We start from the raw sequence: 25,321 nt of genomic DNA, 5'->3' as shown, positions 1-25,321 counted from the left end.
ATCGACCAACCAGACCATACCCTCTACCTGTCTCCATCTATCCCCACTTCACCACCCTGCCTCCACCATCCCCTTTATCCGCAGCTCCCCCTACACCCATCCCCAGTCCTGAAGAAGGGTTACACCCGAAACATTGACTTCTCCACCTCCTGCTGCTGCCTGGCTTGCTGTGTTCTCCCAGCCTCCTGTTTGTCTACATTGAAGACATTTCTGGTGATCTAAATCCTAAATGGTCCTTATTCAGAAGTTATTGCAGCATGCTGCTGTGCAGAGGGACCTTGGCATCCTGTGTATGAAACACAAAATGTTGGTTTACGGGTACAGCAGGCAATAAAGAAGGCAAATGGAATATTGGCCTTCATTGCTAGAGGGATGGCGTTTAAAAGCAGGGAGGTTATGTTGCAGATATACAGGGTACTGGTGAGGCCACACCAGGAGTACTGTGCATAGTTTTGGTCTCATTACTTGAGAAAGAATGTACTGGCACTGGAGGGAGTGCAGAGGAGATTCACTAGGTTGATTCTGGAGTTGAGAGGGTTGGTTAAATGAGGAGAGATTGAGTCAACTAGAGTTATACTCATTGGAATTTAGAAGAATGAGTGAGGATCTTATAGAAAGAGATAAAATTATGAAAGGATTAGATAAGATCAAAGCAGGGAGGTTGTTTCCACTGGTGGTTGAAACTAGAACAAAGGGGCATAGCCTCGAAACAAGGGGGAGCAGATTCAAGACTGAGAGGAAGTGAAGACTGCAGATGCTGGAGATCAGAGTCAAAACGTGTGATGCTGGAAAAGCACAGAGATCAGGCAGCGTCCGAGGAGCAGGACAGCTGACCTTTTGGGCATAAGTCCTTGATTAGAAATGCTTTATTCAGGACCTAGGACTGAGCTGAGGAGGAACTTCTTCACCCAAAGGGTTGTGAGTCTGTGGAATTCCCTGCTCAGTTGAGCCTACTTCATTGAATGTATTCAAGACAAAGATAGATTTTTGAACAGTAAAGGAATTAAGGGTTGGTGAGCAGATGAGTAAGTGGATATGAGTCCACAGTAAGATCATCCACGACCATATTGAATGGCGGAGCGGGCTCAACAGTTCAGATGGCCTACTCCTGCTCTTATTTCTGATGTTCTTCTGTTCTATCTGGCCAGGGCAAACAGACTCACCATTACTCACCTTCAGGAGGCTTAATTTGAAATTGGGAGGTGATGACTTTCCCAGTGATTTTTTTTATAAATGATTTTGTGAGTGTTCCGGCTGGGCCAACAAGTCTTGTCCATCCTAATTAGCCCTGGAGAAAGTGATGATGAGCACTTCCTTGAAACAGCTGCTGTCCATTGAGGTGTAGATACATCCACATTTCTGTTAGGGAGCGAGATCTGGGAATTTGACTGAACAACGCCAAAAGAACTGAAAGATATATTTCCATGTGCTCAGGCCACTTAGCAAGTTCCAAGTACATGGTGAACCTGTTCTTACCAAAGTGGACCTGAGCCGTCAGTGAAATCGTGGCAAGGTTGCTGCATATTTTCTGGCATTAATGTGATTGTGACACACCTTGTTTATAAAGCCAAGGAGATTTTATTGCAATGTCGCAGGTGGTCTTTTTCATACCAGCGAGTAAACTGAGTAGCCGTGAGCAACACTTGAGAAAATGAGTGCGCTTACATTTAGAATGTGTTTATCCTTGCCTATGTTTGGGTGTGTTCCTCTCAGGATGGTTAACAGTACACTTGATCTGAGGAAACCACAAGGGGTTCCGTGCAAGAGTAACACACCAAGTCGACACTCAAGGGTGCAATTTTCTTTTGAGCGATTGCCCTGGCTCAGGAGATAATGATCGCAGATAGCAATCAGACTCTGTGGTCGTCTGAAGACATCAGGAAATTCTGCAGTACCTTTGTACTGCGTGAAGAAAACAGATGTGTATCTGTGAGTTGTGTGAATTCAGAAACAGAATCTGCAAGCCTTTGGAGGTGATTACTCCACATCCTCTCAGATGCATTCTCTGCAAGTCTCCCTTACAGGATGGTTTTCTGGTTTTTTTGTCAGCTCTGCTTCTTGCCTTCTTGTTTCTTTCCTTGACATCTTCCCAACATGCACAAAAACCAACATGGGATTCTCACTAATAAATCCACAGAGAAATTCAAGTGGGAGGTCATGTTGTGGCTGTGAGGCCACTGTTGAAATATTGCGTGTAATTCTGGTCTCCTTCCCATCGCCAAGATGTTGTGAAACTTGAAAGGGCTCAGAAAAGATTTACATAGCACATAGAACAATACAGCACAGTACAGGCCCTTTGGCCTTTGATGTTGCACCGATCCAAGCCCACCTAACCTACACTAGCCCACTATCCTCCATATGCCTATCCAATGCCCATTTAAATGCCCATTAAGAGGGAGAGTCCACCACTGTTACTGGCAGGGCATTCCATGAACTCACAACTCACTGAATAAAGAATCTACCCCTAACATCTGTCCTATACCTACCACCCCTTAATTTAAAGCTATGCCCCCTCGTAATAGCTGACTCCATACGTGGAAAAAGGTTCTCATGGTCAACTCTATCTAATCTCCTAATCATCTTGTACACCTCTATCAAGTCACCCCTAAACCTTCTTTTTTCCAATGAAAACTGTGCTAAGTGGCCTCAGCCTTTCCTCATACGATCTTCCTACCATGCCAGGCAACATCCTGGTAAACCTCCTCTGTACCCGTTCTAGTGCCTCCACATCCTTCCTAAAGTATGGTGACCAAAACTGCACACAATACTCCAGATGCGGCCGCACTAGAGTCTTATACAACAGCAACATGACCTCAGGACTCCGGAACTCAATTCCTCTACCAATAAAAGCCAGTACGCCATATGCCTTCATCACAGCACTATTTACCTGGGTGGCAACTTTCAGAGATCTGTGTACATGGACACCAAGATCCCCCTGCTCATACACACTACCAAGTATCCGACCATTAGCCCAGTACCCCATCTTCTTGTTACTTTTACCAAAGTGAATCACTTCACACTTACCTACATTGAACTCCATTGCCACCTTTCTGCCTAGCTCTGCAGCTTATCTATATCCCGCTGTAACTTGCCACATCCTTCCTCACTGTCAACAACTCCATCGACTTTCATATCATCCGCAAACTTGTTCACCCAACCTTCTAGCCCCTCCTCCAGGTCATTTATAAAAATGACAAACAGCAATGGTCCCAAAACAGATCCTTGCGGAACACCGCTAGTAACTGCACTCCAAGATGAACCTTTACCATCAACTACTACCCTCTGTCTTCTTCCAGCCAGCCAATTCCTAATCCAAACCTCTAACGCACCCTCAATGCCATACCTCCGTATTTTTTGCAGTAGCCTCCCATGGGGAACCTTATCAAACGCCTTACTAAAATCCATATACACCACATCTACTGCTTTACCCTCGTCCACCTCCTTAGTCACCTTCTCAAAGAATTCAATAAGGTTTGTGAGGCACGACCGGCCCTTCACAAAACCATGCTGACTATCCTTGATCACATTATTCCTATCCAGATGTTCATAAATCCTATCCCTTACAATTCTCTCTAAGACTTTGCCCACAACAGAAGTGAGACTCACCAGCCTATAGTTGCTAGCGTTATCCCTACTTCCCTTCTTGAACAAGGGAACCACATTTGCTATCCTCCAGTCTTCTGGCACTATTCCTGTAGACAACGAAGACATAAAAAATCAAGGCCAATGGCTCTACAATCTCCTCCCTTGCTTCCCAGAGAATCCTAGGATAAATGCCATCAGGCCCTGGGGACTTATCTATTTTCACCCTTTCCAGAATTTCCAACACCTCTTCCCTACATTGCTCAAAGGCATCCATTCTAATTAATTGTGACTCAATATTCACATCAGCAACAATGTCCTGTTCCTGAGTGAATACTGACGAAAAGTACTCATTCAGTGTCTCCCCAGTCTCTTTAGCCTCCACGCGCAACTTCCCACTACTGTCCTTGACTGGACCTATTCTTACCCTAGTCATTCTTTTATTCCTGACATACCTATAGAAAGCCTTTGGGTTTTCCCTAATCCTACCAACCAAGGACTTTTCCTGTCCCCTCCTTGCTGCTCTTAACTCTCTCTATAGATCCTTCCTGGCTACCTTATAACTCTCAATCGCCCCAAATGAACCTTCACACCTCACCTTTACATAGGCCGCCCTCTTCCCTTCAACAAGGGATTCTTATTCCTTATTAAACCACGGCTCCCTCACACGACCCTTTCCTCCCTGCCAAACAGGTACATACTTATCAAGGACACTCAATAGTTGCTCCTTGAACAAGCTCCACATATCAATTGTGCCCTTCCCTTGAAGCCTACCTTTCCAAGCCACGCATCCTAAGTCATGCCTCACTGCATCATAATTTCCCTGCCCCCAGCTATAACTCTTGCCCTGCAGTGCAGACTTATCCCTCTCCATCACTAGAGTAAAAGTCACCGAATTGTGGTCACTGTCCCCAAAGTGCTCACCTACCTCCAATTCTAACACCTGGCCTGGTTCGTTACCCAGAACCAAATCCAGTATGGCCTCACCTCTTGTTGGCCTGTCTACATATAGTGCCAGGAAACCCTCCTGCACACATTGGACAAACACCGACCCATCTAACGTACTCGAGCTATAGCTTTCCCAGTCAATATCTGGAAAGTTAAAGTCCCCATAACAACCACCATATTACTTTCACTCTTCTCCTGAATCATCCTCGCAATCCTTTCTTCTACGTCTCTAGGACTATTAGGAGGCCTGTAGAAAACTCCTAACAGGGTGACCTCACCTTTCCTATTTCTAAGCTCAGCCCAAACTACCTCAGATGGCGAGTCTTCATCCATCGTCCTCTCCACTGCTGTAATACTATCCTTGACAAGCAATGCCACACCTCCCCCTCTTTTACCCCCACCTCTGACCCTACTAAAGCATTTAAACCCTGGAACCTGCAACAGCCAATCCTGTCCCTGTTCTACCCATGTCTCCGTAATAGCCACAACATCGAAATCTCAGGTACCAACCATTCCTGATGAAGGGCTCATGCTCGAAACGTCGAATTCTCTGTTCCTGAGATGCTGCCTGGCCTGCTGTGCTTTGACCAGCAACACATTTGCAGCTGTGATCTCCAGCATCTGCAGACCTCATTTTTTACACGCTGCAAGTTCACCTACCTTATTTCGTAAACTTCTCACATTGAAGTTTACACACTTCAAGCCACTTTCCTGTTTACAGGCACCCTCCTTTGAGATTGATGCCATGTTTCTAACCTCCCTACACTCCAGGTCCTGCAACCTAAAGCTACAGTCTAGGTTCCCATGCCCCTGCAGAGTTAGTTTAAACCCCCCCAAAGAGCACTAGCAAACCTCCCCCCAAGGATACTGGTGCCCCTCAGGTTCAGGTGTAGACCATCCTGTTTATAGAGGTCCCACCTTCCCCAGAAAGAACCCCAGTTATCCAGAAACTGGAATCCCTCCCTCCTGCACCATCCCTGTAGCCACGCATTTAACTGCTCTCTCTCCCTATTCCTCGACTCTCTATCACGTGGCACAGGTAACAAACCAGACACAACAACTCTGTTTGTTCTAACTCTGAGCTTCCAACCTAGCTCCCTGAAAGCCTGCCTAACATCCTCATCTCTCTTCCTGCCTATGTCATTGGTGCCAATTTAGACCACGACTTCGGGCTGCTCCCCCTCCCCCTTAAGGACCCGGAAAACACGATCAGAGATGTCACGTACCCTTGCACCTGGGAGGCAACATACCAAACGTGAGTCTCTCTCGCCCCCACAAAACTGCCTATCTGTGCCCCGAACTATCGAGTCTGCTCTTCTCCACCCTTCCCTTCTGAGCAACGGGGACAGGCTCCATGCCAGAGGCTGGAACCCCATTGCTTACCCCTGGTAAGTTGTTCCCCCCCCCACAAGTATCCAAAATGGTATACTTGTTCTTGAGGTGAACGGCCGCAGGGGGTCTCTGCACTGGCTACTTCCTCCCAGTCCCCCTCACTGTCACCCATCTGTCTGCAATCTTTGGAGTTACTACTTCCCTAAAGCTCCGATCTATGACTCCCTCTGCCTCCCAAATGATCCTAAGTTCATCCAACACCAGCTCCAGTTCCCTAACACGGTCTTGGAGGAGCTGGAGATGGGTGCACTTCCTGCAAGTGTAATCAGCAGGGACGACCATGGCATCGCTCACCTCGTACATGTTGCAAGAGGAACATTGCACTGCCTTCACTGCCATCCCTCTAAAAGTAACCTTTAAAAAAACTAAGTCTAAAGAATAGAACAAACAAAATGCAGCACTTACCTGCTTAGCATTATTTACAAGGATGTTGCCAGGGTTGGAGGATTTGAGCTATCAGGGAGTGGCTGAACAGGCTGGGGCTGTTTTTCCTGGAGCGTTGGAGGCTGAGGGGTGACCTTATAGAGGTTTACAAAATTATAAGGGGCATAGAGAGGTTAAATAGTCAAAGTCTTTTCCCTGTGGTTGGGGAGTCCAAAACTAGAGGTTTAGGGTGAAAGGGGAAAGATATAAAAGAGACCTTAGGGGCAACTTTTTCATGCAGAGAGTGGTACGTGTATGGAATGAGTTGCCAGAGGAAGTGATGGAGGCTGGTACAATTGCAACATTTAAAAGGCATTTGGATGGGTATATGATTAGGAAGGGTTTGGAGGAATATGGGCCGGGTGCTGGCAGGTGGGACTAGATTGGATTGGGATATCTGGTCGGCATGGACAGGTTGGACTGAAGGGTCTGTTTCCATGCTGTACATCTCTATGAATCCATGACTCAAAGTGAAACACCTTTATCTGGATAATGATGCGAATTTGGAACGAGATACCACCGCCACCACACACACCGCCACCACCTACCCCCACCCCATCCCAGCTGTGCTTGACATTACGAAAGTGGATGCATTTATGGAAAATCTGCATAAGCAGATGAAGGCAGAAAGGTACACAGAGGGCATGAGATGGTGAAGGATACAAGACCAGTAGAGATCAATCACTAGCATGGACCATCTAGGCTGAACGGCCTAATGTTGAGGCATCCTTTCTGTTGCATTTAATACTTATATCCCTCCAAAGGAGTGAAATTTACAAAGAAATATGTTTAAATCAGAAAAGGATTTTAGTGGGTGAGCTCAGGGATTGAACATTTACCAGTGTGGACGTTTGTCCATTCTCTTTGGTGAGAAGGTCTTTGATGGGGTAGAGAACTGCGTTGTTTTCTGATCTTCCCTTAGTTCCCAGTGGATGCATTATCCTGAATGTCACTCAATACCTTCCTTGTTCAATGCTGGATGAGGAGAGAAATTCTGCCACTGGGGAAGCACAACTTCAGAACCCTATTCCCTTGTACTTCTAATAGTGTACTGGCGTGCCAGAGCCACCTGGTAATGTTTTGACGTTAATGATTCCCATGAGTTTTGTTAATATACACAGTAACCTAATACACACCAGCAATGACTTCATGTGTTTTTGGTGTGTAATTTCTGGAAAGGAATTCAGCTTGTTTTGACCCATGAAAGGCAAACTTAGAAAATGACTGGAGTGGAAACATCTTGAGAGTGACAATTATTATCGACAAGTCAGTTTGTCAATGGCAACTAAATTATCAAGGGTGAAAGTCTGCAGTGAATCTTGAATTATCCATTATAAAGGCAATGGAAGGGTTATGAGGATGTATTGTATTCCCCAGGTGTTCTGGATCTTCTGCGATATTAAGGGTTTCTAATCAGGAGAACTTTTTTCCCACACTAACTCCCCCATCCTCCCCTTTCCCACTGATCACCCTGACTTCATTCAGCACGCACTGAAAAGCTGAACATACTTATCTTCATTTCATTGCCGCATGCTCCAAAGGTTCAGAGATAGTGCCAGAGGACCAGAGAATTACTGGTGTACAATGAGAGACTAATCCAGCAATTACAAACCACTCAGCTTAATCTTAATTCTGGGGATGTTTTTAAAAATCTTGGACTGTACCTTCCACTCCCACAGAGTCATACAGTGTGGAAACATACCCTTAGTCCAACTAGTCCACGTCCAACACAATCCCTAAATAAACTAGTCCCACCTGCCTGCTCCTGGCCCATAACCCTCCAAACCTTTCCTATTCATGTACTCATCCAAATGTCTTTTAAATGTGGTAACTGTACCCACATCCATCACTTCCTCAGGAAATTCATTCCACACATGAACAACCCTCTGTGTTAAAGGTTTGCTCCCCTGTGCCTTTTTAAAATCTCTCTTCTCTCATCTTTAAAATGTGCCCCTTTGTCTTGAAATTCCCCATTCTGGGGAAAGGACAAGGGCAGCAGATGCATGGGAACAGCCTGCAAACTCCCTTCCAAGCCTTGCACCACCCTGACTTGGAAATATATCATTGTTGCTGGGTGAAAATCCTGGCTCCCTCCCCTGCAACACTATGGGTGGACTACAGTGGTTTAAGAAGGTAGCTCTCCCTCACCTTCTTAACAGACAATGCCCGCATCTCCCAATTAATTTTTCAACTTTTTCTCTTCACAATGCCTGCTGTGCATTTTTCAACATTTTCTGTATTTATTTCAAGTTACTAACTGTTGTAGTTTCTACTTTTGAGTTCACTGTACACCCTCAAGGTGGTTTAATTGCCTGTTATTGTGTGGTGGGCGGTTAATGGGAAGTGCTACGTGAGTTGTGCCTGGAGTGTAATTACTGCCTGTCAAAAATAGTTTGGCATGCCAATAAACAACAATAAACTTTCTTGTTCATTTTGACAATGCTCAGAGATTTGACCTTCATTTTTTTGGCTTGTTTGCTTTCACACCTGTTAAAGCTGCCTTCCTGCACTAACTGGCTAAATTTGAAGTTGGATTTTTTTTTAAAAAGAGTATGCGATTATATAAATTTGTATCAGAATCCAAGCTAGATTACCCAAATTGTCCCCAGTATCCAGAGTTCTGGAAGAGGGGAGGCAGATATGAGGTATTGTATTGAACTAGTGTTTTCCCATTTTCATCGGATGTAGGGTCTGTTGACAAAGTCAGCATTAGCAGCCAATCCCTATTGAGAAGGTGGGACTGAGCCATTTTCTCAAACAACCACAGTCTGATATGACTGAGTGACTTGCTGGGGCCATTAAGAGTCAACCATGTTTCTGTGTATGTGGAGTCACGTGCACACAAGACCAGAGAGTCAATGTTCCTTCATTGTGATGATGAATCAGATGAGTTCACACCATTTGATGACAGTTTTTACAATCACCATTACTGAGACCAACTTTTTCTGCCAGACTTACCAATTCAATTTAAGTGCCATGGTCGGATTTGAACCCACATCCCCAGAGCATTAGCCTGAGTTTCTGTGGTCACTAAGTGACATTACCACTGTCTATGTTGTATACTGTGGAGGGACTGTCAAATATTTGATCAGAATCATCTCATTTACAAGTATTTTCTCCAATTTTTAGGATGGTTGAATTACTAATTAATACATGTATCTTTTTTTGTTTTTGTACGCAGCATGCTTTCTTTCTCATTTTTGTCTTTTGTCCCCCTCTCTCCAGCACACTACAGTCCTCCCTTTCATTCTAATTGAAATGAGGACAACACATTATCATTATCCCAACAGGAAGTCAGGCCAGGCTGCAGTTAGCATCTTTTCGACTGGATATATTTTATGGTAAGTAGTTTTACTTAACAGCATTGCTTTTACATCATGGTTGAGTCATGTGCTGCTATATTTGGGTACAATGAAGGCAGTCATTACCAGTTCACTTCTGTGCCTGAGTTGAGCTGAAAGCTCAATTATAGTTACATCTTCAGCCCTAACAATGTTTCAGTGATCTGCAGCAGAAACTAAGAAACAACTGTCACTGCATATATTTTTAGCCCCCTAATTTTCCTACACTTTTTTTTTGCGTTCTCCCACTCCTGTTTTCATCGGCTCACGGGCTACTGGCGGTTGCCAATGCTGAAGAATTATCCAGGAATTAAAGATTAACTCAGGACACTTCCTCAAGTAACCTGGCAGAAGCAAACAAAATCCGACAGGATGCAAGACACTAAAACAACTCGTTTTCATTTCCCTCTTTATTTTGAGCAATCTTAGTTTGGTCATTTTCGAAGGCCAAGTAATTGGACTGTGAGGGAAAGGTCTATTTTGAATGCGTGAAAAATCATCCAATTATGTACCAAAGGGACTGATCACATTGTCAATGCACGTGACAGGCACGGCATGATGAGAACTTAGATTTTGATTTTATTGTCACTGTAGTGATTGGGACCTTGTTGGCCTCACTAATTATAAAGTTCTTGTTTGAGGTTGTTAATCTGGACAAATCAGGAAAGCCTTTGGGTGACAGATATTACCAGGAGATTAGAACCTCCCCAGCTGAAGACTGAACGCTGACGCTGAGCTGGCTCACTACAGCTAGCTCCCTGTGCACTAGTAAAATAAAGGGTTGACTTAGTGATGGGACACTAGCCTCCGTGCAGTTATTTCACTCACGTTTACTCAAGTACAAGAGTACAGTGAAAAGTTTATAATGTTGTCATACACAGCACCATCGTAGGTTCCAAGGTACCTCAGGATTCTCTGGGAAGCTAGGGAGGAGATAGCAGAGCCTTTGGTTTTGATATTTGAGTCATCATTGTCTACAGGTTTAGTACCTGAGGACTGGAGGATTGCAAATGTTGTGCCTTTGTTCAAGAAGGGCAGCAGAGATGACCCAGGTAATTGTAGACCAATGAACCTTACTTCTGTTGTAGGAAAGGTTTTGGAAAGGATAATGAGAGATAAGATTTATAATCATCTAGCAAGCAACAATTTGTTTTCAGATAGTCAACATGGTTTCGTCAAGGGCAGGTCATGTCTCACAAACCTCATTGAGTTTTTTGAGAAGGTGACCAAGCATGTAGATGTGGGTAGGGCAGTTGACGTGGTGTACATGGACTTCAGTAAAGCCTTTGATAAGGTTCCACATGGTAGGCTGATGGAGAAAATGCAGAGGCATGGAGTTGAGGGTGATTTAGCAGTTTGGATTAGAAACTGGCTTTCTGGAAGAAGGCAGCGAGTGGTGGTTGATGGAAAATATTCAGTCTGGAGTCCAGTTACTAATGGTGTGCCACAAGGATCTGTTTTGGGACCACTGCTGTTTGTCATTTTTATAAATGACTTAGACGCAGGCATAGGTGGATGGACTAGTAAATTTCCTGATGACACTAAAGTCGGTGGAGTAGTGGTCAGTTTGGAAGAATGTTGCAAGTTGCAGGGGGACTTGGATAAACTGCTGAATTGGGCTGAGAGGTGGCAAATGGAGTTCAATGTAGCTAAATGTGGGGTGATGCACTTTGGGAAGAATAACAGGAAGGCAGAGTACTGGGTCATTGGAAAGATTCTTGGTAGAGTGGGTGTGCAGAGGGATCTTGGAGTCCATGTGCATAGATCCCTGAAAGTTGCCACCCAGGTGGATAGTGCTGTTAAGAAGGCATACGGTGTGTTAGGTTTCATTGGTAGAGGAATTGAGTTCCGGAACCACAATATCATGCTGCAACTATACAAAATGCTGGTGCAGCCACACTTGGAATATTGTGTACAGTTCTGGTCGCCCCATTACAGGAAGGATGTGGAAGAATTGGAAAAGGTGCAGAGGATATTTACCAGGATGTTGCCTGTTCTGGAGGGAAGGTCTTATGGGGAAAGGCTGAGAGACTTGGGTCTGTTCTCATTGGAAAGAAGAAGGCTAAGGGGGGATTTGACAGAGACATACAAGATGATCAGAGGATTAGACAGGGTAGGCAGTGGAAGTCTTTTTCCTAGGATGATGTATGAGAGGGCATAACTACAAATTGAGGGGTGATAGATTTAAGACAGATATCAGAGGCAGGTTCTTTACTCAGAGAGTGGTAAGGGCGTGGAATGCCCTACCTGTCAATGTAGTTAACTCAGCCACAATGGGGAGATTTAAACAATCCTTAGATAAGCACATGGATGATGATGGGTTAGTGTCAGGGGATGAGCTGAGAATAGTTCACAGTCCGACGCAACATCGAGGGCAGAAGGGCCTGTTCTGCGCTGTATTGTTCTATGTTCTCTGTTCTAACGTAGTAAGAGAAACAGAGTTAAAACGTTCAGCATTGCCTTCATAGAATAAGTCGAAAAATAAAAAAATGTAACAGTAAACATTAAAGTCTTTCTTAATTCCTTTATTTTCTAGTTTAAATTAAATTAAAGGTTCAACAGTCTGTGATGAGTCCTCTGCTTATATCGCTCTCTGGGAGACCTCAGCTGTCTGTTCTCGGCAAATGGAGAACCAATGGGTAAAGCACAGGGGAGGGGCAGTTAGAGGTCAGAGGTCACATGGTGAATCTCTTGGGTAATAAATCCAACCAGCTTTGACATCCCAAACAATATCAAGGGTGAGCACCACTGTGCTGCTACTAATCTAAAGGTTTGTGAAGAGGCTGAGAGCATGTGACATGTTACTTACACTTATGTCACTGTTGGAAGTATGGAGACTTGCCTCACTGCCATCAGCCTTTAATGGTCTGTATGTGCTGGACTTTCTTGGTGGCACCTTTAAACCTGAGCCTGAAAGCTGTGAGTACAGCCCTCATTCCAAAGGTTTGAGTAGAAATGAAGGACCAAACTCTGGTGGTTATTATCATTTGGCCTACATTGTGGAAGCGTAGGCAGTAGTAATGTCACAGAGCTAGTAATCCAAAACCCAAGGCTAATGTTCAGGGGATGTGAGTTCAAATCCAACCATGCAAACCAGGCAGCATCAGGAGGTGGAGAAGTCAACTTCTCCAGGACCCTTGGCAAAATTTGACTTCAAGCAAATCTAGAATAGACTGGCCTGGTAATGACCATATAATATTGTCAAGTAAACCCATCTGATTGAGGGAGGGTCACCCGACCCAAAATGCCAACTCTGATTTCTCTCCACAGACCTGCTGGGCTTTTCCAGCAATTTCTGTTTATGTTTTCTCTTTAACAGCCTCCAACAGTTCTTTCAGCTTTGAGTCACTAACGTTCCTCAGAGGAGAAAATCTGCCATCTTTGCCTAGTCTTTATGTGACTCCAGACCATATGGTGATTCTTATTAGTTCTTTGGAAAATTAAGGCTGGGCAATGAATGCTGGCCAAACCAAGACACCTACAATTTAAAAAAAAATCATAAGACCATAAGAAATTGGAACAGGAGTAGGCCTTTTTCGTCCCTCAAACTGGTTCTGCCAATCAATAGATCCATGGCTGATCCAACACTCCTCACATCCATTGTCTTGCCCTTTCCCCATAACTATAAGGGATAGGCCATTTAGAACAGAGTTGAGGAGAAACTTCTTCACCCAGAGAGTGGTGGGGGTATGGAATGCTCTGCCCCAGAAGGCTGTGGAGGCCAAGTCTCTGGATACTTTCAGGAAAGAGTTGGATAGAGCTCTTAGGGATAGTGGAATCAAGGGTTATGGGGAAAAGACAGGAACAGGATACTGATTGAGGATGATCAGCCATGATCATAATGAATGGTGGTGCTGGCTCGAAGGGCCAAATGGCCTACTCCTGAAGCTATTGTCTATTGTCTAACTGATCAAGAATCTTGATTAATCCACACAAGGACTCTGCCCCCACAGCTCTTCATGGTAAGTAGTTCCAAAGACTCACAACCCTCTGAGAGGAGAAATTCTGTCTCAGATAGGTGCCCCTTTATTCTGAGATGATGCTGTCCTAGACCCACACCCACCCCTCAGCATTGACCTTGCCAAGCCTCTTATGAATCCTCTATATTTCAATAAGATCATCTCTCATTCTCCTAAACTCCAGTGAGTAGAGTCCCAACCTGTTCAGCCTTTCATCACAAGACAACCCCTTGCCAATTTTGCAATGCTGACTGTACCTCGGTTGAGGTAATGGGTTTTGAGACATCTTCACATTGTGAAAGACACAAGAGCGAATAAATATCATTCTGTTTCTTGAGTTTGTTTTGTTGCCTGCTTCTTCAGACTGAAACTATTGCGAAGAGAGAATAGCTAGGCTCAGGTTCTATGACCAAAGGTATGGAGCCACAAAAATAATTCGAGAGCAGCCTGTTCTTCCAGGACTCACTCCTTCTTAATATAAGCAATGCAAGAGAATGTAAATCCCCTCTCTTTAATAATATTGTTGAATAAGAATTCCTTCTCTCTATGAGCCCTGGCCATAGAGAACTGTGGGAGCAGAGTCATAGAATCCCTAGCGTGTAGAAGCAGGCCATTCTGTCCATACTGACCCTTCAAAGGGTATCCCAGCTCCCCCACAAGTCTGCATTTCCCATGGCTAACCCATACACTGTGGGACAATTTAGTATGGCTAATCAACTTAACCCGCACATCTTTGTGACTGTGGGAGGAAACCAGAACACGTGGAGGAAACCCACGCAGACACGGGGAGAATGTGTAAACTCCACACAGACAGTCACCCGAGGGTGGAATTGAACCTGGTACCCTGGCACTGTGAGGCAGCCGTGCTAACCACTGAGCCACCGTGCCACCCCCTTGTGGTTACTTAAAGCTGACCTAGATAAATTCTTGATCAGTAGAGGAATCAAACATTACGGAGAAGTTCAGGAAAATGGACAGGGTGAAAGTCGGATCAGCCATGATCTTACTGAATGGCGGAGCAGGCTGAAGGGGCCAAATGGCCTCCTCCTGTTCCTATTTCTCATGGCTTTATAGAAGGGACTGAAGGATGAGTGACATAAAAGAAAGAGACCTGAATTGAGCAGTGCCATTTCAGCACACTACCCACGCAAAGTACTGAAGCAGCACAGACAAGGACCTTGTTAAAGCCTGAGAGGTGGTGGATTATTTTTGGCACTTTGAACAATGATTAACTCCACAGCTTATAATCAAGGTGCAGCAGCTTAAGATGAGTCAGCCCAGCTTTTGATGTGGAGCAAGCAGAAGAAAAAATGATAAATGTGCCGTTTTCCATCGTTATTGTCCCTGTCTTGAAAACATCATGTCAGGTGCAGCTTCACAATAGGGTCACAACAGGCATTCAGCTCGGAAACAGACCCTTCAGTCCAACCCGTCCATGCCAACCAAGTTTCCCAAATTAAGTTAGTCCCACTTGGACCATATCCCTCAAAACCTTTTCTATTCATATACCTGTCCAAACATCTTTTAAGTATTGAAACTGTACTTGCATCTCCTATTTCCTCTGGCAGTTGTTCTGATTTTAGCTGCCCCCTGCTGGTGGAATTTAGGCCTACAGTGGGGGTGTGAGAGGGACTGTTAGAATAACAAGAGTTCACTAATCACCTTTGGTTAGGCTTCCTGCTGGAGCCCAATTTTTATGTGAAGGTCAGTTGGTCACTTACATGGAGGAAGGTGAGTTCTGTCAGTTTGGCCAATTCTGATGAGTGACTCTTCATTATAGAATCCCTGCAATGTGGAAACAGGCCATTTGGCTCCACAAGTCCATACTGACCTTCCAAAGAGTATCCCATCCAGACCTATTTTCCTATCCTATTACTCTACATTTCCCCTGACTACTGCACCTAACCTGCACATCCCTGGACACTACGAGACTATTTAGCATGGTCAATCCACCCTAACTTGCACATCCTTGGACACTACGAGACTATTTAGCACAGCCAATCCACTCTAACCTGCACATCCTTGGATACCACAAGTCTATTTAGTATGGCCAATCCACCCTAATCTGCACATCCTTGGACACTACGAGACAATTTAGCATAACCAATCCACCCTAACCTGCACATCCCTGGACACTACGAGACTATTTAGCACGGCCAATCCACCCTAAACTTGCACATCCTTGGACACTATGAGACAATTTAGCATGGCCAATCCACCCTAACCTGCACATCTTTGGACTACAGGAAGAAACCCATGTAGACTCAGGGAAAATGAGCAAAATCCACACAGACAGTTGCCCAAGGCTAGAATCGAACCTGGGTCCCTGGTACTGAGAGGCACTATCCTCCCCCTTCATTCTTTGAAGTACATTATGGGCCTTTTGTAAGTTCCTGGTCCTGCAAAGTTACATCAGCTGCTGTTGGACTTCCTTGAGCCCTCTCTCTTAATCTTGTTAATTATTTATTCATGGGATATAGCTGCTGGTGGCTAGTCTGGACTTTATGACCTGTCCCCTTGAGAAGGTGGCGATGAGCTCTCTTATTGAAAGATGGCAGTTCTTGTGATGTAGATAGACCCATGGTACTGTTAAGAAAGGAGTTTCAGAATTTTGACACAGCAGTGATATAGTTCCATGATCAGGATGGCATGTGACTTGGAGAAAAATCTGAAGGTGATGGCATTCTCAAGTATCTTGTCCTTTTTAATGTTAAAGATCCCAGGTTTGTGAAGTGCTATTGATGGTGCTAGCAGGAAGCTGCACACAGTCAGGAAGGAGAGATCACATCAGTACTGAGAGCCCACCTGAGTGAGAATACAATTCAGGGAATTTGGAGGCAGTGTAGGAATTCATTGCAGAGGGAAAGAGATGCGTTTTGACTGTTTTTTCAGCTCATAGTTTGATGGATAACTTGTGGCATCACAGGAAAACTAAGTGAATTGGTTGGGGTGGTACGGTGGCTCAGTGGTGCTGCCCCACAGCACCAGGGTCCCAGGTTCAGTTCCAACCTCGGGCGACTGTCTGTGTGGAGTTTGCACATTCTCCCCGTGTCTGCGTGAGTTTCCTCCCACAGTCACAAAGATGTGTAGGCCACAAATTGCCCAGAGTGTTAGGTACTTTAGTCAGAGGGAAATGGGTCTGGGTGGGTTACTCTTCAGAGGGTCGGTGTGGACTGGTTGGGCCGAAGGGCCTGTTTCCACACTGTAGGGAATCTAGTCTTAAAAAAAAATGTTACTTTCATATTGAAGGTAAGTGAGAGAAATATTTACAAGTTATAAACTAAAAGATGAGTCAGGACTCTTTAAAAATCAAAGTAAATAAATAAAACCGAATGGTGGGCCAGGCGATGTGTTGTACCTACATGATGTGGGAGCTGGTGGAGTCCATTGTGCTCATTAACGATCATATCTGCAGCAAGTACTGGATTCTTAATGAACTCCACCTCAGAGGTGATGAGCTTGAATCTGAGCATCAAACACTGCGATACGTCAATGAAGGGGGAGAATTACCTGCACATTATGTTTCAGGCGACAGTCACACCCCTAAGATGAACTAATGTGAATTTAGTCAGTAGTCATGGAGAGCAGCGTGTGACTACCAGCCAAGGCAAGTAGAAGGATCCAGGAGGTGGTGCTGAAGAAGCCTCAGCCCTTGAGCTGGTCTAACAGGTTTGGGATTCTTGCTTCCTGTGTGGATGAGAGTGGGGACTGTAGGGATGAGCAGACTGACCACAGCACCATAGTAGCGCTAGACCCGAACCCACAATTAGGAAACAAAATTACATATCTCCTAAGAAAATTACACAATTCCGGACAACTAAACAAGACGGAATTCCAGAAAATGAAACCTGATGGGACCAACACCCCATGATTCTACGGACTACCAAAAATCCATAAACCAGGTGCCCTCCTCAGACCTATAGTCTCACTACCCGGAACACCAACTTACAGACTGGCCAAAGAACTACGTGCGAGACTGAAGTACCTAGTAGAAGAGTCACAGCACTCCATCCAGGAATTCATAAAAATCATCAAAAACACCAAAATAGAGGAAGATGAAGCAATGATCTCATTCAACGTAACAGCACTGTTCACTTCCATCAACATCGACCTGGCAAAGGAAACGCTCGCCACACTTTTAGAAGAGACCATCACACACACACCAACCACCATCAATCACATTACCAACGAAAACATCATGAAGCTAGTGGAACTGTGCCTTACCACCCACTTCACTTTCAACAATATAGTCTACAAACAAACCAATGGCACACCAATGGGATCTCCGCTACCAGGATTCATAGCAGAAGCAGTAATGCAAAGACTAGAACAAACAGCCCTACCAACCATCAAACCAAAAATCTGGGTCCACTACGTGGATGACACCTTTGTCATCACAAAATGAAACAAGATAGAAGAGACATTTAACATCATCAACAATACCCTCACAGGTATAAAGTCCACCAAGGAGGAAGAAACTGACAACAAACTCGCATTCCTGGATGTCACAGTAGAAAGAAAGGTCAAGGGAGAACTACAAAACTGCGTATACAGAAAACCGACAAACACTAACCAAATACTCAACTACACCAGCAACCATCCCAACACACACAAACGAAGCTGTATCAGAATACTATTCCAATGAGCCACCACATACTGCAGCACAGACAAACTTCGAAAAACAGAGGAGAACCACCTATACGACGTATTCAAGAAGAACGAATACTCAAAAAACAGTGCACAGATTCCTCAAGAACAAACCATGACAAGCAGACAAAACACAGCCAGAAACCCTAACCACCTTACCATACATCAAAGAAGTTTCAGAAATGACAGCCAGACTACTGAGACCCCTCGGACTCCTAGTAGCACACAAACCCACCAACACTCTCAAACAAAAACTAACAAACTTGAAAAACCCAGTACAACCCATGGACAAAACCAACGTCATCTACAAAATTCCATGCAAGGACTGCCACAAACACTACGTAGGACAAACAGGAAGAAAGTTAGCCACCAGGATGCATGGACACCAGCTCGCCACAAAAAGACACGACCCCCTCTCCCTCATAGCCCTACACACAGATGAAAAAAAAAATCACTTCGACAGGGACAACACATCTACCCTGGGACAGGCTAAGCAAAGACATGCCAGAGAATTCCTAGAGGCCTGTCGCTCCAACCACAACGCCATAAACAAACACATAGATCTAGTTGCCATTTATCAACCCCTCAGAAAATGAACAGGAAATGACATCACCACAAACCCCAGGAACCCATCCCAGGAGAAAGATATAAATAGAAAGCAGGAGACAACAGCTTCGCTTCACTTGGAGGTCGCCACTGATGATGTTACCTAGCCAGGTAATGAAACGCCTGGGTATCAAACCTACAGCTCAGCGAGCAAACCTATACCTTAAAGCACCATGATATAGAGAGCCATTCAAAAGGGGACAGGGAAGAGAAATGTGGTTGTAGCCGGGGATAGTACAGTCAGGGGGAATAGACCCTGTTCTCTGTGGCCAGGATCAAGATTGTGTTGTCTGGTGCCTGGGTTCAGGATATCTCATCTGCGCTGCAGAGGAACTTGGAGTGGGAGGGGAAAAGTCCAGTTGTTGTAGTCCATGTAGGTGCCAACAATACAGGTAGAAAGAGACAAAAGGTTCATGAGGGAATATGAGCAGCGAGGGGCTCAACTGAAAAGCAGAAACAGAAAGGTAATAATCTCTGGATTACTTTTTGAGTCTTGAGCTAATTGGTACAGGGTCAACAAGATTAAAGAGACATACATGGTGCTCAAAGATTGGTGCTAGGAAAACAGTTCCGAATTCATGGGGCATTGGGACCGTACTGGGGATGTCTGTACAATGAGACAGACTCCACCGGAAATAAGCTGGGACCAGAATACAGGTGAATACATAACTAGGGCTGTCGATAAACTTACGGGCAGCACAGTGGCTCAGTGGTTAGCACTGCTGCATCACAGCATCAGGGTCTCGGGTTTGATTCCCGCCTGTCTGTGTGGAGTTTGCACATTCTCCTTGTGTCTGCGTGGATTTCCTCTGGTTTCCTCCCACAATCCAAAGGTGTGCAGGTTAGGTGAATTGGCCATGCTAAATTGCCCACAGTGTTAGGTGTGTTAGTCAGGAGTAAATATAGGGTAGGGGAATGGGTTTTGGGTGGGTTTCTCTTCGGAGGGGCGGAGTGGACTTGTTGGGCAGAAGGGCCTGTTTCCACACTGTAGAGAATCTAATCTAATCTAAATAGTTGGGGGATGGGTACAGTTGTAGGGAAAATTATGGAAAAAATTAAGGGGTGGGAAGAGGGCTCAGGAGAGCTTATTAAAGTTTCCAAAACAAGTAATAGGACAGAGAGTATGGAAAGGGTCAGGAATCTAACTTCAGACACTTCCAATGAGGGAACAACTTTGAGAAGGGGGATTGTCAATGCAGGACTGAAGGTGTTGTACTTAGATGCACACAGTATCCGAAACAAGGTAAATGAGCTTGCAGTGCAAATTGAAGTTGGCAGATACTATATTGTGGGTATCACAGAGATGTGGCTGCAACAGGATTGGGCTGGGGACTAAATAGCCAAGGATACACGTTCTATCTAAAGGACAGGCAGGGAGGCAGAGTGTAACATTACCTAGTTGGTTAGAAATGATATTAAATTGATAGCAAGACGTGATTTGGAGTCGGAAGGTGTAGAATCGCGAGGGGCGAGTTGAGGAGTTACAATGAAAAGAAAGTCTGTGATTGGGAGTTATATGGGCCCCTTAGCAATAGTCAGGATGTGGGGAAGAAAGTAACTCAGGAGATCGAAAAGACATGGTCACAAACATCATGAGGGACTTCAATATGCAGGTGGACTGGGAAAATCAGGTTGGTAGTGGATCCCAACAAAAGAAATTTGAGGATTGTCTATGCGATGGTATTTTTGGAGAAGTTTGTAGGAGAGTCCACTTAATGAACAGGTCAATCTGGATTTGGTGATGTGTAATGAGATAGATGTGATTGGGAAGCTTAAGGTGGAGGAGGCCTGAGGGGGCAGTGACCGTATTAGAGTCATAGAGATGTACAGCATGGAAACAAACCCTTCGTTCCAACTCGTCCATGCCGACCAGATATCCCAATCCAACCTAGTCCCACCTGCCAGCACCTGGCCCATATCCCTCCAAACCCTTCCCATTCATATACCCATCCAGATGCCTTTTAAATGTTGTAATTGTACCAGCCTCCACCACTTCCTCTGGCACATATTATGACAGAATTCATCCTGCAGTTTTGAGAGGGTGAAACTGGAATCAGATGTAATGGTATTACAATTTTTTGACTCCGATCTCCAGTGACTGCAGTCCTCACTTTGTCCTTAAAATTGAGTCAAGGTCTCCAGAATGGTATCTTGCCCCATTTGTGACAGGAGTCAGAATGTCACGGGGTGACTGCAGGACATCTTTCTGGGGAGGCATGACCAGCTAAAGAACATGGTGCATATCGGTACCATTAACTCAGGAGGTGGAATGAGATCCTGACAGAAAATTTTATGGAGCTGGGGGGAAGATTGAAAAGCAGGACCTCCAAAGCATTAGAACAGGAGAACTGGTGAGTATAGTGCGAATAGAAATTGGAGAAGTGGTATAGGATTTCTGAGGCATTGGGTCTGGTTTGGGTAAATGGGACCATATAAGATGAATTAGTTTGGATCTTAATGGAACTGTGACCAACATGCTGTCAGTGTGATTTGCTGGTGCACTTGGGGAGGGTTTAAACTAGACTGACAGGGGGATGGAAAACTGAGAGGGTGGGATTCAAGGGAACACAGAAGAGTACAAAACAAACTTAAAGACTAAGAGAGAATAGTCAAACATTGTATTGGATCAGTATAGGAACTAATGTAAAGGCAGAATTAAAGGCAGCTTAAATGAATGCATTTTCAAAATGGTTTGGAGATTTAAATGTGCAAAATGAGGCAAATGGATAATGTTTAATTATGGAGACATGGCTACAAGGTGACCAAAATCGCGAGCTGAACATTCAAGGGTTTTTAATGAGGGGGAGATGATTATATTAGGCAGAGTAGATATTTGATTGAAAGATCAGGGTGGAAAATATTTGGGTACAACATAGAAATAGCAAAGAATAGCAAATATTGTTAGGAGCTGTTCATCAAACTTTAGTGATAATGTTGGAAATGGCATAAGTCAGGAAGTTACAGATATTTGTCACTAAGGTAATATTTTAATAAGGTTTGACTTCAATTTATACATAGACCAGTTAACCAAATCAGCAAGAATATTGTGGAGGATAAATCCCTTCAGATGTGTTGCGGGGTGATACATTGGAAAGCCAAAAAGCCATCAGTCTGATTTGGGTTTAATGTTATGCCATGAGAATGAAATAACAGCACAGAGGCCATTATCCTGTCACCAAGTCACCCTTCATCTGCACGTGCACAGTGCACTGACTGTGTAACCAGCCAGCTCAGAGTCATTCCCTCAAGTGAGGAGATTCTGAATCCCCTGGTTTTTCTTGTTTTTCTTCTTTTCTTTTCTTTTTTTCTTTTTTTTTGCAGGTGTAAGATGCAGTGAGAGACACAAAGTGCACAAATCTTTATTCAATTTCCACCACCAGGAAGATAGGAAAACACCCGGGTAGCCTGTGACAGGCAGTGCCCTTCACATCAAAGCGCAATGCTGTGTGATCAAAACAGTGAAGGGGAGGAATCCCCTGGTTTTTTTGGTCAGCCAAGGCTCCCTGATTGGCTCAGGTTAACAAATCCAATCAAGGATCTCGTGATCAATGAAATCCACCTGGTTTCATTCACTACAGTGAATTAATAACTTGCCTGTAAAGAAGCCCTTTGGGACATTGTGACCACTATATGAAAAAAAGTCACATTATGTTTGAATGTGATGTAGTTTATTCTGAAATTAAGGTTATAAAACTGAAGAAAGAAAGTCATAAAGGTTGAAGTGCAAGTTAACAGTGTTGAATTGGGAGACTGTCCAAAAAGACTTGATGGGAGATAGGTAATAGTGAGTATTTAAAGAAATACTACGCAGTCTACAACAAATATACTTTTCTTTTAAGGCTGAAGCACCCAAAGAGAAAATTAAATCAACCATCGCTATAGTCAGAGTCATTGTCATATAGCCAGATAGTGATACATCATGGAAACACACCCTTTGGTCCAACTTGTCCATGCTGACCAGATATCCAAAATTAATCTAGTCCCATTTGCCAGCATTTGGTGCATATCCCTCCCAACCCTTCCTATTCATATACCCATCCAGAAGCCTTTTAAATGTTGCAATTGTACCAGCCTCCACCAGTTCCTCTGGCAGCTCATTCCATATACACACAACCCTCTGGGTGAAAAGATTGTCCCTTAGGTCCCTTTTAAATCTTTCCCCTCTCACCTTAACCCTATGCCCTCTAGATTTAGACTCAGCTGGCTAGGGAAAAAAACCTTTGTTATTCACCCTATCCATGCCCCTCATGATTTTATAAACCTCTATCAGGTCACCCCTCAGCCTCCGACACTGCAGGGAAAATAGCCCCAGCCTATTCAGCCTCTCCGTATAGCTCAAACCCTCCAACCCTGGCAACATTGGAAAGAAGTCAAAGATTGCATTTGGACAAAGGACATGGTTTAAAGGGATCTCAGTAAAAGTGGTATGCCTGAGGATTGGGAGCAATTTAGAACCCACTAATTAGAAACCGACTAAGAAGGGGAAATGAGATTGTGAGAGCAAACTCACAAGGAACGTAAAGGTAAAATCTGTAAAAATGAAAAGATGATCAAGTGCACATGTGGGTAAAGTAGCAACTAGGCGATTCTATCGTGGAAAACAGGGGGAGATGTTAAACTGTTACCTTTCTCTGTCTTCATGAAAGAAGATATTGAAAACCTCCTGAAAATACTAGGTAACCAAAGGGTTTGTGAAACTGAGGAACAAAAAGAAATTCATATCAGAACAGAACAAGTACTTGAAAGGTTAATTGGTTGGAAGCCTGATAAATATCCTGGATCAGATGAGCTTCATCAGAGAGTTTACCAGGGGGTGCCTCAAGATACAGTGGATGCATTGCTGGTCATCTTTCCAAATTCTGAAAAACTTCCTACAGACTGGAGAGCGGAAAATACAACTAGCTAAGAAGCAAGGCAGAGACAGAGACTGGAGACCTGTTAGTCTGACACTAGCAGTAGGGCAAATAATAAGATCTATTAGAATGTAGCAACTGGACATTTAGAACATTATTGTAAAATTGGACATACAGTCAATTTAGTTTAATGAAAGGGAAATCATTTCTAAAAAGCTTGATGGAGTTTTTTGAGGATATTATTTATATATTGTTAAAGGAGAACCAGTACATGTGGTGTATATGGATTTCCTATAGACTTTTGTTCAAGCCCCATACAGGAAGTCCATAAATAAAATTAGAGTGCAAGGGATTGGGAGAAACGGAGCAATGTAGAGGACTGAGAATGGGTCAACAGAAAGACAGCGGAGAATAGGAATAAATGGACTCATCTCAGAATGATAGGCTGTTACTAGAAAGATACTGCAAGGGTCGGTGCTAAATCCACAACATGGCAGATAGAATGCGCTGCTTATAAGGGTGGCATGGTGGCTCAATGGTTAGCACTGCTACATCACAGTGTCAGGGACCCAGGTTCAATCCCTGTCTTGGGTGACTGTCTGTGTGGGTCCCCACTGGTTGTTCCTCCCACAATCCAAAGATGTGCAGGTCAGGTGAACTGGCGAGGCTAAATTGCCCATAGTGTTAGGTGCATTAGTCAAGAGTAAATATAAGGTAGAGGAATGGGTCTGGGTGGGTTACTCTTTGGAGGGTCAGCGGTGGGCTTGTGCTGAAGAGCCCGTTTCCATACTGTAGGTAATCTAATAAGTTTGAGTATATCCGCTTTGGTGGAAAAAATCTGCAAGGCAGAATATTTTTTAAATGGTGAGGGTTTGGGAAGTATTGGTGTCCATCAGTCATTAAAGATTAGGATACAGGAATCACCCAAGCAGTCAGGAAGGCAAATTTGTTGGTCTTTATTGCAAGATAACTTGAGTTCAGGAGTAAAGACATCTTGCTGCAGTTATACAGAGACTAGGTGGGACATCACCTGGAATATGGTGTACGGTTTTGTATCTAAGGTGAGATGTACTAGCCATGTAGGCAGTGCAGCAAAAGTTCACCAGACTAATTCACAGGACGTGGCAAAGAATTATGAGGAGTGTTTGAGAGATTGATTCTTTATTCCCATTGTGGGCAGTGTTGCATAAGACAGTTAGTACCTGAAAGTGGTTAGCAGTGATTACGGGATAAGCTCTATCCATCAGGATATAATGGATTGTTCTTGAGAGAGAGTAACCATTGTGTTCCAGATGATTAGTCATCGCTTCACATTGAACTAGAATGTATCAGTTGCAGTTATGTGTATACTTACTCATAGGTCTAGACTGAAGACTTACCAAAGATTCTCATGCAACTCACATGTCACATAACAAGCTATTAAGTACCAACGTGATCAATGTATTCTGTTTATCAAGATTGAGCTAATCTTCTGCTAATGGCTTTGTATGTCCATCCTGCCTAATACAAATAAGAAAGATTGGTGGTCATTATTCGAAACCAGGTATCCCACATGATTCCACACCACAAA

At 44.1% G+C, this 25,321-nt stretch overlaps 1 protein-coding gene across 1 annotated transcript in view; it reads left to right on the top strand.

The window, feature by feature from the left end:
• aig1 (androgen-induced 1 (H. sapiens)) overlaps positions 1 to 25,321 on the top strand; it is a 154,123-nt gene that overhangs the window by 89,847 nt on the left and 38,955 nt on the right. Inside the window, exon 4 of the mRNA XM_060830787.1 lies at positions 9,571 to 9,686. Coding sequence (XP_060686770.1) covers positions 9,571 to 9,686 — 116 coding nt within the window. The remainder of the gene's footprint in view (positions 1 to 9,570; positions 9,687 to 25,321) is intronic.

This window comes from Hemiscyllium ocellatum, chromosome 10 (assembly GCF_020745735.1).
Source record: "Hemiscyllium ocellatum isolate sHemOce1 chromosome 10, sHemOce1.pat.X.cur, whole genome shotgun sequence".
Lineage (NCBI taxonomy): Eukaryota > Metazoa > Chordata > Chondrichthyes > Orectolobiformes > Hemiscylliidae > Hemiscyllium > Hemiscyllium ocellatum.
The sequence above is the reverse complement of the archived record's forward strand: the minus strand, read 5'-3'. Positions and strand labels throughout refer to the sequence as shown.